Source organism: Mustela putorius, unplaced genomic scaffold (assembly GCF_011764305.1).
Source record: "Mustela putorius furo isolate JIRA1106 unplaced genomic scaffold, ASM1176430v1.1 tig00001075_pilon_pilon_pilon, whole genome shotgun sequence".
Taxonomy (NCBI): domain Eukaryota; kingdom Metazoa; phylum Chordata; class Mammalia; order Carnivora; family Mustelidae; genus Mustela; species Mustela putorius.
Genome location: NW_025421560.1, coordinates 376,966 through 390,677, shown reverse-complemented (window position 1 = coordinate 390,677; position 13,712 = coordinate 376,966). Strand labels below are relative to the sequence as shown.

Here is a 13,712-nt window from a genome sequence, read left to right as displayed (position 1 = left end):
GATAGGTACATTTGAAAGGAAGAAAGTGTCCTAGAGATGAGAGCATTGAACAGCCGCTGCAGTGGAATGCCTTGAGGCGTAAGCAAGATGGATTTTGGACCACATTCACAGGATTTCAACAAGAGCAAATGCAGATCCTGCCTGGGAAGACTGTAGTGCCAGTTTGGGGTGTAAGTATTCACACAGATCAAGATCGTTATTATGAGAGTCAAAAACTAAGATGACCAAAACAATATGTGAAAATCAACAAAAATTACAAACAACAGACTTAGACTCTCAAGGACTTCAGATATTGGAATTATTGAATACATTCTCTAACTCCAAATGAAATGTTTGAAGAAATAGCAAACAAGAAACAAGAGATTATTAAAAATGACCAGGCAGGTTAAAAATAAATTGGAGGCTCTGGGAATGGAAAATATAATCATTGAAATAAAGAATTCAGTATATAAGCTAAACAGCAAATTAGACATAGCTGAGAGAAAATGGCAGAATTAGAAGGCAGAGCATTAGGAATCATCTCAAATGTAGCACAGAGAATCCAGGTATTATAAAACATGAGAGAGAGAAGATGTGGAAGATATAAAAAATGTCTAGCATATAGTTAGATGAAATCTTGGGAGAAGAGAATGAAGGAGAGACTATTTTTGAAGACATAATGGCTAGCAATTTCCCAGAATTAAGGAAACATAAATTTACAGATTTTTTTTAAAAAGCAAGATAAATGGCAAGAAATCCATATCCAGACACATCATCAGTAATAAAAGAGCCCATAAGGAGAAAAAATTTTTAAATAGAAAGAAAAATCTTACCACCTACTTAATTAGGTCAGTAATTGGACTGACTATAAGCCTTTCAACGTCAGAATGGCAGCTAGAAGATGATGGACTATCTTCAGAGTGCTGAAAGAACAAAATAACTTTCAACCTAGAATTCTGTAGCTGACAAAACTATCTTTTATGAATAAAGACCAAATAAATATATATTCAGACAATAAAAAGCTGAACTAACCACCACTTGCCATTCACTAAAAAACCTTCTAAGGTGTGTAATTGAAGAAAAAGGCAATTAACCTCAGGCAAGATTTGAGATAAAAGAAGGAATAATGAGAAAAGAAAGATGGTATGCTTGATAAATTGGTAACTCTAAATAAGCATTGTCTATATAAAATAATACCTTATTTGGGGGCTTTATACTGGGCACAATAACAAATAAGCTGAGGGATAGCAAGAATTAATTATTGTAAGGGAATATGGGTTAAATATTATGTTAAAGCTTTAAATTCAACATAAATATTTAAAATATCTAGGGTGAGTACTAAAAGTATACAGCTTCTATATTAGTAGAAAAATAAAAGCAAAAAAATTAAATCTAAAATCAAGCATAAAAAAGGACTGGAAGGGAGGCATTAGAAGTAAGTGGGACAAATGAAAAGAAAAAAAATAAGAATAGGTTGAAATAATCCAGATATATCAATAATGACAATAAATATAAAGGGACTAAATGTCAAAAGGCAGACATAGTTGGATTGGAATGTTTTTAAAATCCAGTTAAATGCTTTTTACAATGCATAAGAACACAAAAATTGAAAGTAAAGGAATGGAAAAAGTTCTATGTGGGAAACACTATAAGAATCCTGATGTAGGTATTAATATTAATAGATTTAAAGCTATTAAATTAAATTTTATTTTTTTAAGATTTTATTTATTTGAGAGAGAGAATGAGCAAAAGAGAGCGTGAACAGTAGAGGGGGGTGGCAAGGGAGAGGGAGAAGCAGGCTCCCCGCTGAGCAGGGAGCCCGATGCAGGACTCAGTCCCAGGACCCTGGGATCAGGACCTGAGCCAAAGGCAGACGCTTAACCTTCTGAGACACCCAGGCGCCCCTAGAAAAGGATTTCTTTAGACACACAAAGCTTAGACTTTAGAAAGACTAACGAATTGGACTACATTGAACCTAAGAACTACTGTTTGACAAGAGACACCATGAATCATGAATAGCTAAGTCTGAGTTAATGAAAAGCTACTTGCAACCTGGAAACTGATTATCCAAAATTAATGTCCAGAATTTATGAAAAACATCTATAAATTAAAGGTAAAAGTCAAATAACCAGTAGAAAATTGTGTAAAACACACGAATAAGGGAAAGGATGAATGGCAAATTTGGTTGATAAGTACATCTGACCCCATTTCTCACTCGCAAGAATGAACAGATATTACAAAGTCCGATAATAGTAATATTGACTGGGGGGGTGGTGCAGGCCAAGGAGGATTTTTATACGTGCCAGGTGAGAGTTGAAATTGCTATAACCACACTGGCCAGCTGTTTGTCATTATCTTGTAAAACTGAACATGGTACAGTCTTACACTTCGGCCATGTGAATTCGGTAGAGGAACTTGTACGTGTGCACATGTCTGACAGATCTGTACCAGACTGCTGATGGCGGTGTTTGTTCAGATGGAAAACCGAGAATCATCCCAATGTCCAAGAGCAGAAGAGTGGATGAAAGTGATACCAGCCCACAGTGGGGGACTGTACAACAGTATAAGCAACAACCCATCTGAGTGTGTGGATTAATCCTAAAAAATAAAGTTTAGCAAAAACTGCGAGTCAGTAAACTACAATGTCCTATCATTTTCCCCATAAAATTCTTGAGCAAAACTATAGAATATATTGTATAGGGACACACATTTGTAACCTAGGCTTTTGTTGTTTTTTTTTTAAAGAAAGGAATCATGAACATAAAATTAAAGATAAGTAAGCTCTCGCTGGGGGGCAGGGTAGGATGGGGGCGGTAGCATACAAGTAGATAGACAATTGGTCTAGTTCTTAAGTTGGGTTAATGAGATTGTATGCTTTTGTGTGTATCAATTAACTATATAATCAGAAGCATTCAAATAGGCTGGCCAAAGAGGTTATATGTATTCTCTGCCACTCCTTTTTAGAGAATTATCTGTGTGCAGAAGTGCAATAACATGGCAGGCCTCACTGCAGTCTCTGGAAGTCTGCTGGCCCCTAGGTGATGTCTGGGAACTGAGGTTTTAGGAGCTTCCCACTGTTCCCTGAACTGACGAGTGGCTCGCTGTACCTAAGCTGTTTGCACAAACAACATGGTCTGTGCTAAACACCAACTTTCCTTCTGGGTGTCTGGAATATAGGAGCTTACCAGCTAGAGGCTGCTTACATGATGAGCCCCTGATAGAAACCCTGAGCAGTCCATGTCTTGTGAGTGTCTGTGGTTTGTGGCATTTCACCCGGGGGGCTTAATCCTGTGTTGTCTCCCTGGGAACGGATCCTTGGACGCTTCCACCTGGATCCTGCCTGGTTTCTTCTGGGCTTCACCCCATGAGCTTTTCCCCTTTGATGATTGTGCTTGTGTTCTTCTGCTGATATAAATACCAGCCATAATGATGACTGTGCAGTCCTGTGAGTCTTCCTAGTAAATTACTGAGCCCGACAGTGGTCTTGGGACCCCTGCACAGCCTCTAACTTAAAACTGCAAACTTTGTTATGCAGACTTCAAGGAGGTTGGCAGCTAAGCAAGTCCTACTAGGCTCATAGGCCATTTCCAAGTATACTTGGTGTAATAGAACTTGGGGCAGGGGTAGGGGATGGACATGGGGCAGACATCTGGTTGCTTGTTGATAAAGACAGTCCCTGCAGTTTATGTATTCTGGGGAAGATTAAATAATGGTCGTAGGTATCTTCTGATTCTCACTCCAGTTATCGGTGTTCCAAGTGTGTGATGATAATTGTATGTGCACACACTCACGAAGATTCCGTCTTTCAGTTTGTATGTGGTTGGGTGCCCAGCACTGAAGTCAAGAATCTGTGGTTGTAGGTTTCTTGATTAGTTTTCCGGTGGAGGAAGTGACTGCTTTCCAGGTAAAGCCCGATTGCAGGACATCTGTTGTGAAAGTCCTGACCATGTACGTGATATTTCTTCCAGAGACGTGTTACATCAGAACTTTGAGAGCTACAAGCCTGAGGTCCAAGAGCTGATCTGTGTAGCTGATCGTCTGGGATCACTGATGCAATATGAGACGCCTGGTTTCCTGCCAAACAAGAGAATACACAGAGGTATTCTGAAACGGTCTGAAAATGGAAACACTTCTGACATTGTCAAAGCATGTTGTGCTTTAAAAAAAGAAAAAATAATCATTTGGGCTGACTCAGAATCTCTATTTGATCAGGATAAGAATGTGGAGATTCAGTCCCAGTGAATTCTGAAAGGAGACAGCTGCCAGCATGGCTTTTGTGCTGTTGCTGTGGTGTAGACGGAGAAGCTGGGTCTCAGATCGGATGGTCCGTCCGTGCATGCCGTCTGCTTAGTGTGGGAGCAAGGGAGAATTTAAACCTCCGGTTGCATCCGTAGGAAGCAGAGCTGGGAGGAGACAACTTTGGGGGCACCCCTAGTTTCCCCTGATAGATTTTAGTTCTGTTAGGACCATCAGGGCTGTAATGTATCTCTGGGCTTGTTAAACTGCCAATACTCGTGATTCTTTCTTTCTATCATGACCCTGGAGTTAATCCCCAGGACTGTAAAGTGGGTGGAAATCAGTTCCTCTGATCTGTACCTTCACATCACACGCTTGTTTTCTCAACATTTCCTTCTTTTAGCCATGGGTTTGGCAGCATTGGAGGTCATGCAAGCTGTCCAGCGTACGTGGACCAACTCAAAAGTTCGCATGAATGGGAAGACACGGCTGATGCAGTGGAGAGACATGTTTGACATCGCCGTGAAGTGGAGACGGTGACTGATCTTTAAATGAAAATACATTCAAAGTGTTATCCTTGGGAAAGGGTAGAAGCCTCCTCCTGTCAACGGGTGTTTCTGAGTAGTGTAGTCGATGTACATGAGTTTCCAGTGTATGGCGCAGAGATCCGATGAGTCTGTATGCTACACGGGGTCACGTGAGGGTCTCCACCATCTGTCCCCATACAACACTGTTACAGGATCACTGACGGGTCGTCCTGCCGCGCCTCTCATCCCCATGGCTTGTTTCCATAACTGGGGGCCTGTACTTCCCACTTAGCTAACAGGTTTGGAATCCTGTTTTGTTTACTAACAGTAAGCCTTGTAAGTTTCATTTTCCTCTCTCAAGTTTGTCCGAAATTGCTGGCATCCTCATTCTTTGAAATATACTCAACTAGTGTTTATGAACTATAGGGACTGAGTGCTGTTGGGTTTCCAAGCATATATATATTTTTTTAATTTGACAGAGATCACAAGTAGGCAGAGAGTGGGGGGGGGGGAGCAGGCTCCCCGCTGGGCAGAGAGCCCAATGTGGGGCTCGATTCCAGGACCCTGAGATCATGACCTCAGCCGAAGGCAGAGACTTAACCCGCAGAGCCATGCAGGCGTGCCCCCACCAAGCATATTTTTAAGTGAAGTGTTTTAGAAAAAGCCGTCTCTTGGAGAGAGTATATTATGGTCTGTTGTACTTTTGAATGAACTTCAGTGTCCCAGGCCCTCCATAGTTGAAGTGTGTGCCTGCCTTACCACCTACAGTTTAGTGGGGGAAACTGCTGATACTCATTTATATGAGAAAAACACTGCCCTCCTGGTAAACCTGTATTGACCTCCTTGGTCCACTTGGAACACCTGTTTGGAATCTGCAGGTCGGGGTTTCATACTTTGAGATGTAATGCGCCGAGCAGCTGCTTTCTCCCACTGTGCAAAGACCTCTCCTGTTCTGCTGTGAATGCTTTTGAGCATTTGTATGTTTTATAAGGTCTTCATCTTTTTTTTTTTTTAAGATTTTATTTATTTGTCAGAGAGAGAGAGAGAGAGTGCACGCTCAAGTACACAGAAGCAGGCAGAGAGGCAGGCAGAGGTGGAGAGAGAAGCAGGTTCCCTGCTGAGCAAGGCCCCGGATGCGGGACTCGATCCCAAGACCCTGGGATCATGACCTGAGCCAAAGGCAGAAGTTTGACTGACTGAGCCACCCAGGCCTCCCAAAGTCTTCGTCTTTAACAAACTCTGTTTTACAGGATTGCTGACCCAGACCAGCCCGTGCTGTGGTTGGACCAGATGCCAGCGCGAAGTCTTAGCAGAGGTTTTAACAACCACATCAATTTAATCAGGTACAAACCTTCTGTGCGTCGTTCCTGTTCTCACAGGACTTTATTCTCAAGAGGTCATGGAGACCGTGAGCGACCCTTGCTCCTTCCCTGGTGACTTTGACTTTTTGACAGGGGCATCCACAAATTAGCTCTGCACCTGCAGGGTCCCGCCTGCATTCATTTCAGCTAATCCAGCTGTGGGGGAAAATGCAGAACATCCCATGCTCCTTACCCTGGCTCTTCTCTTCGATGCACAGCTCTGTTGAAGGGAAGACGGCCTGATTTTTGCTTGGGATGTCCTTCTCAAAGGATCCTAAAACATCACAGCAAGTAATTAGATGGAGAACATGACATTTCCCATGATATCCTGGTGATGTTACGTGGCTCAAAGAATTCTCGAACAAGAATTGTAGTGGGGGACGGGCTCCCCTGTCCCATCACCAAAACCCCAACAAGCAGAGGGGTTGGTTCAGTAACACTCGGTAGCTAAGCCTTCCTGAAAGGGCGAGCCACGTTAACGGGAGAGCCCCTGTCTTGTCCAGAGGCTCTGCAAATTCGGGACATGGGTACTTAGTGACCTTCATGTGCTTAGCTGCCCTCGAAGTAGGTGACAGACAGATATTAAAGACCATCAGCTTCAAGGGGAGCCCTGAACTTACGTTTAGATAAAATTTGCAAATGTGGTCATCGTGTCACGTCTAAAACGTTTCTACCTCCTTCCAGATGCCTGATCAACGAGATGTCATTCAATACAACTCTGATGTTTAAGTTTAATGGAAATGTCGTTTGTACATTTTTCTTTTACTTCCTAGAACAATAATTTCTTTTCCTCTTGTGGCTGGTGTATCACTGTTTCTTATGGAATAATTTGTGACTTGGGGATAGGCCACCATCCATGTGTTGTGCTACCTGCTAATGACGTAGCTTAGTGGGGACAGACTGATGAACTACGACATGGTGTGTTAAGAGTGATGGTGGTCATGTGTACAGGACGCAGGGGACACAGAAGAGGGGTGTCTATTCCAGCCTTCAGGTGATGCTTGAGCTGTTTGGGAGGGTGGGAAGCAGAAAAGTGGGTGAGGCATGGCCGCACAAGTGAGTCCGGCATGGTCAGGAGAGGATGACTCCTTCATTAGGATGCGGATTAGCTTATAATTAAGGGAGTAGCATCAGGAATTGAGGCTTAAAAGACAGGCAGAAATAAAAATATAAAACCTTTTTTTCCAAATATAAATAACTTTATATGCCACTTAATGTTCCCCCCACCCCCACCAAGGATGATGGAGAACTGCTCAGAGATCGTAAGCAGAGAGGTGGCAGAGCAGATTGGCACATTCAGACGGTCGCTTGGGCTGTAGGTGCCAGGATAGGGGAGAGAAGGCGGTGACCCGGGAGGGAAGGGAGGTGGTTGGAAAGTTGTGCAATAAATCAGGTGAGTGGATACCAGGTCCGGATAGCTGTGTGGAGGTGAGTGGGAGGGGACGAGATGGATATCAAGAATGTAGACTCAGAAGCACAGGTGGCAGGTTGGAAATTGGGGAGAGTGTGGGGAGCCGTGGGAGGCAGCCCCCTCTCTGGCTCGGGTGCATGGTCCTCCTAGTAGGCCAGGTGACACTAGGACAAAAAGTTGGTGGCCATGTGTGGGGCTGGGGCTGGGGGCAGTGCAGGGTACGGGAGTGACTTCCTGCTCACAATTAGGAACTTGACGTTTGAGAAGCCTATAGGGAATGCATAAGGGTGGAGCTGGGTGGGTTCCCTTAGACACATGTATGCCAGAGGGACGTGTGCATCAGCGTGTGGGCTTTACAGGAAGTTCTGGGAGTTTTAAAACTAGAAGGCGGGGATAGAAGTGTGAGCAAAATTATATTTAGAGCGGGCAGAGGCGATGAAGGCCACATGTGAGCTGGACTGCAAGAAGGAGTGGGAACGGGTAATGCTACGGGGAGAACCAAGGGAGAGGAGGAAAAGGAAAGGGCTTCCGAACAGGACATTGGCATGCAAGTACTTGGGTTTTTTTTTTCGCATTTTGGCATCTGCGGGGCTGAGTTTGGTGCCTTTCCTACCAGAAGAAGCTGCAGGAGCTCACTGGCAGTCTTGCTAAGACAGTTCTTTGCTGTTTCTGTTCATGGGCTACAAACAAGCGAAGTTCCCAAAGTTTTGCTGCATTATTGTCTTGGCTGTCTTATTGTTTTCTTGAATTAACCTGTCAATCCGGTGCTGTTTCAGATACGTCACTTTGTAAAAAGAGCCTTAATTTTTTTTTTTTTTTCCTTACAGGGGTCAGGTGATTAACATGAGATACCTGGAGTATTTTGAGAAGATTCTTCATTTCATTAAAGATAGGATTCTTGTTTACCACGGGTAACCCTTTGGTTTTCTTTCCCATGCTAATTGCTAGCTGTGGTCTATTTTGCTTTAGTTATATTTGTGAAACTTGGACACTAAGCCTACTGACAGACTAAACAAAGTGTATCAGCTGTTTACATGGTGTTCGAAATCAGAGAGTCTCTCCGTAATGACCTAGCATCCTTCTTTGAACAGCTTCTCAGAATCCACAGGGTGTTTCTAATCTTACAGTATTGTGACTTTTCTCATCTCTTTCCTCCAGAGAGTAGGACATTTCTTTGAGTTTCTTTTTTAGGGACTTCAGCCATCACATTCATTCTCCCTCCCATGAAAGGCCATATGGCATAGATACCATACTGAACAAAACACTGGGGAAAAAGAATTCTAAATGGAAAGCTCTTACCCAGTACATGTAAAATTGGTATGAAAACCTAGCAGGATACTTCCATTTGAGTGACTTCAGCAAGGAAAAAAAAAAATTCACTTCTAATTTCAGAGGTGGCACAGGAGAATCAAGGTTTCATGGCCAAACCAAGATCCATACGTGTTACACAAACACTGGCTGAGAGTCTGTTCTGCCTTTCCCTGTTTCACTTTCTGGAAGGGCTGCTATTTTCTTAACTATCATCTGCAGCCCCAAATTCAAGAGGATTAAATCACCCCATTATTTAGAAACTTCTGTTCTGGCCCAACGTTTTAAATATTGAGCTATTCACAATTGGGGATGATTTATTTAAATTAAGGGTAATAGCAATTAATGTGATTATTACATTTCTGTATTAATTTTAGTTGCCATCTCCCTCTCTCTCTCTGTCTCTCGCTCTTTCTCTTTTTAAGAGCTAATAATCCTAAAGGATTGTTGGAAGTTAGAGAAGCTTTGGAAAAAGTACACAAAGTAGAAGACCTCCTTCCGATTATGAAGGTAAGTTTATTATCAAAATCCCGGGAGGTGTTTTTAGAAAAAAACAAATAAACTAGTGCCCTTTTTAAAAAGAATTCATAACTTTAAATGCATGTTTATTAATATTGTGCTATAAGCATTTTAAAATTTATAAAGCATTCTACCTGAAAACACTAATGGAAACACACTCTGAATAAGAACCAAAATAAGACACAGGCATCAGTCTCAAACTATGAAGCAAATCTGTGAGGAAGCAGTTGATACAGGGAACAGAAGGAAACTAAAAATTCTCTGCCATTGAATTCTGCTCCTGGCCACTGTGGAGTACCTGGTACTTGACTGCCTTTCCAACACCACAGCAATTCTAAAACAGGACAAAATACAAGGCAACTCTTTTTAGGCACCAGCAATTATAAGACTGTGCTTTTCGAGAAGAGGGAAACACCTGAGGTGAGCCTCATGTTCACCCCAGCTTTCTACCCGGGATTATTTACTAAACCACTGTGTGTGTAGAGCATAAGCAGAGTCTGGAGGCCTTACTGAGCTAAGGAGGCAGAGATTGGAGCTGGGACCTGCTCAAGTGTCTGGAGTTTACAAGGCGGAGTCCAGAAGAGGAGGGAGCTGCTCAAGGTGAGGATTTCCTGGAGGTCAGTGTGAGAGTCCTTGACATCCTGGGCTAAGAGCTCAACTGTGGGCGTGCAGTGAGGCCAAGAGGCTCTGCAGGGTGTGGCCGCTGTGGGGGTGAGAGCTGGACAGAGATATCGGCGGTTAGACACCGCTGACAGACATTGGAGTTGTGGCCTTGCCAGGATGGAGGGCTGTGAGCACCTCGGCTGTCTCATTACAACCCCAGAAAGGACACACTGTAGGTGTAAGAACCCCCTAGAATGAGGTTTACATCCTAGGACAAAGGGCAGTTTCTAAATAGATCATCCTCAAAGAGAAAAAAAAGTCTGAAAGGATTAAATGGATCTGCTAGTGATTTGACTGCCTCCCCAAACAAAACTCACACCCTTTAAAGGAGGAAACACAATCTAGACTTAATTATTAGACAAATGAAGAAGCAGGAGAGTGTGACCCATAACCAAGAAAAACAAAACCATTTGACCCCCACATGATCCAGAAATGGGAATTGGTTCACAGTTTTCGCTTCATAAACGTATTCGAGGACTTAAAGGAAAACATGAACACAATGCTGAAGAATTGCAGCGAGGAAACAGAAACTATGAGAAGACTGAAAGAAAATTGGAGGACCCAAAAGATTCAGATGGGTAATCAGCTCATAAGATGTGTTGTCTGTAATCCAGCACTCGGTTCACTTAGCAGGATGCTGGACAGAGAACGAGGCTTTGTGGCATCCTCAGTCTCATCATGAGGCCCAGCAGGGACCCAGCCATGGGTCCTGCCACCTTTCTCTATAGGGTGAGTGAAGTCAAGGTTGGTGCCCACCCTCACAGAGAGGCCACTGCTTGGGTTTTGCATATGGCCCAAGGTTGGTGTGTGGGTTCCCCACTTTCCCTGTTCTGAGGCCATCTTCCCGATCAGAATGTTTTACAAGGGGTCCCCATCGTTTCTCAGGGGAGGCCAGTGATGGAACACTACTGAGTAACAAAACAGAGAAAGGGCACTGCTACACCCACAGCAGCTGGGCTTAACCTCAGAAAAAACATGATGTTGAGCAAAGGAGGCCACATACAGAAGAGTCTGATTCCATTTCTGCAGGGAGAGTTATCAGAACAATGGAGGCTTAGGAGAAGTGGGATTGACCTTAATGTGTTAGAAGGAAGCTTTCCAGAATGACGGCAGTACACTGTATCTTGATGGAATAGTGGGTACATGGGCAAATGGGTGTATACGGTTGTCAGAATGCATCAGATTATACATGTGAAGCTTATTGGTTATAAATTTTACTTCAATAGAAAGTACATAAATTAATGTCCTGAGAGATTTGAGCCAGCATCCTATGATAGATAGGAGCAATAGAAAAAAATAGAATTCTCATAAATCAAAAAATAACTTCAGTTAGGCTAGTACATTAAAGAAAACTGAATATCATATGTATATGAGTGAGAAGATCAAACCAATAAAGTCTCCCAGAATATAGTATGTAAAAGACAAAGAAATACAAACTATGAGAGACGATGAACACAGAAGATGAGGAATGGACCTATCTGATAGAAAATCTGAAAGGAGAGAAGAAAGATAAAGAAGGAGAGCCATTAGTCAACAAAACAATAGAAGGGAAAACTTGAGATGAAAAGATTGGTTGAGGGCCCCCTGGGTATTCAACATGATGTTCAACGTTGACTTCTAGACATATTCTGATAAAATTTGGGAACTTCAAGGTGAAAGAGAATTCCTCAAAAAAATTAGACAGAGACTTATCAGATGATCCAACAACTCCACCTCTAGGTGTATGCTCAAAAGAATCAAAAGAAGCAACTTGAACAATACGTGTACACCTGTGTTCACGGCAGCATTGTTCATGGTCCCAAGGGGTGGAGGCAGCTCAGGTGTCCACCGATGGATGAATGGATGAGTCATATGTGGTCTAGCCATACAGTGGAATATTATTCAGCCTTGAGAAGGAAGGAAATTGTGACTCTGGCTACAACATGGATGAAGCCCGAGGACATAATGCTATGTAAAATTAGCCAGTCACGAGAGGACGAATGCCCTATGATTCCAGTCATATGAGGTGTCGAGAGGAGTCAGATTCGTAGAGACAGAAGGAAGAATGGTGGCTGCCAGGGGCTGGAGGAGGGAGAATGGGGAGTCAGTTTTTAATGGGGACAGAGTTTGTACTTGAGAAGTTCTGTGGTTGCAAACAGTGGGAATGTACTTAATGCAATCAACTCTATATTCACAAATGGTTAAAGTGGCAGATTTATATGATGTGTATTTTATCACACACAAAAATTAAAAAGAACATCTTGAAGCTTCCAGAAAAAAACAAATACCAAGGAAGGAGAATTCCATAGATGCCCAACTTCCCTCCAGCAACAGCGGATTCTAGAAAACAACTAAGGGAAATTTATTTGCACCCACTCTTCCAGTGTTCAGGTGTGAAGGTCAAATGAAAACTGTTTCAAACAGTCATTTAGGAATTTCATCAAGCCTAGATTTTCTTTATCAAAATGATTGAAGGACCTGAGTACTCTCACAAAAGAAGCCCAAGAAAGAAGAAAACATGAGAGACCAGAAATCATGGTGAACAAATAAGCCACTGGCATGAATTGTTAATGCCTGATGTTAAAAAATACATGTCTGAAATTAAAGTACCAGCTAATGTCAACCTTAGAGTCTGAAGAAAGCAGAGAGGAAGTAAAACTGTTACTAAGGTATTTGTTTTTTTTCAGTGAGAATATAATCACTGGCTGACCCATGATATTGACAGGAGAATACAGGTTTAAATATCTATATTAAAAATTTAAAGGCAACACTGAAAGGACAGTGGTGGGATGTATAATCCTCTGTACGCCTAGAAGGGGGGCGCCTGGGTGGCTCAGTGGGTTAAAGCCTCTGCCTTTGGCTCAGGTCATGATCTCAGGGTCCTGGAGTGGAGCCCCACATCAGTCTCTCTGCTCAGTGGGGAGCCTGTTTCCCTCTCTTTCTGCCTGCCTATCTGCCTACTCGTGATCTCTCTCTGTATCAAATAAATAAATAAAATCTTTAAAAAAAAATAAATGCCTAGAAGGTAGGGAAACGGCGTAAAGACAACGAAGTCAGTTTCGCTCAGAGCTTACAAAAAGAGAATGGGAAAAAAGGAGGGTGGGTAGGAAATGGTGTAATGGCAATGAGAAGTCCGCATGGCTTTATGATCGATCCGCAGGGGATGGAGGGTCTCAGACTGGTGTTTTAAAGCCCAGCTACATGGGGTTTACAGCAGACACGCTTAACAAGAGAACATTTAAAAAGTAGAAGGGAAAAAAGTACACCAGGCAAAGGAAGCGCGGGTGTGGCGATGTTTATATCAGAAACTGTAGTTCAAGGTGGAGACCTCAAGGTACAGAAGTTTTGTTGTTTAAAAGTCTAATCCTTTAAGAAGTTATAATTTTAGGAACCTCTTCTCTGCCTGGGAGTAGAACTATTCAAATATTTGCCATCAGCAGGGGGATTTTCTTTTTTCCAACTCCTGCTTTGAACTTTAATGTAAAAGTTGAATCAGTGTTCTTGCAGCTCTGGTAGAGAGGTTTGATTCCATCAAATGTCATTTAAGACACGGGTAGGACCAGAACTTGTCCATTTCTGAGGAATAACCGGGAAGCATCACATCGTGAACAAAGCAGCGAGCTAGGATTCTGCACGCCAGGGCCCCCTCTGCCACACTGGGCTTGGCTGAGCCTTTTCCACTGTCTAGACCCCAGACTCTGTCTGCCAGGAGCAATGATTCTGGCCGGA

General features: G+C 42.8%; 1 protein-coding gene across 13 annotated transcripts in view; it reads left to right on the top strand.

Moving 5' to 3' along the window:
- The window catches only part of TTC13 (tetratricopeptide repeat domain 13), a 75,569-nt gene that overhangs the window by 51,053 nt on the left and 10,804 nt on the right, over window positions 1-13,712 (top strand). For 12 of the 13 annotated variants that reach the window (XM_045087238.1, XM_045087235.1, XM_045087230.1 and 9 more), the window contains 5 exons: window positions 3,948-4,078; window positions 4,619-4,751; window positions 5,993-6,085; window positions 8,342-8,425; window positions 9,248-9,332. In XM_045087238.1, the coding sequence (XP_044943173.1) occupies window positions 3,948-4,078; window positions 4,619-4,751; window positions 5,993-6,085; window positions 8,342-8,425; window positions 9,248-9,332 (526 nt within the window). Of the gene's footprint in view, window positions 1-3,947; window positions 4,079-4,618; window positions 4,752-5,992; window positions 6,086-8,341; window positions 8,426-9,247; window positions 9,333-9,824; window positions 9,942-13,712 lie in introns of all 13 variants that reach the window. The other variant, XR_006608746.1, reaches the window with a different exon arrangement.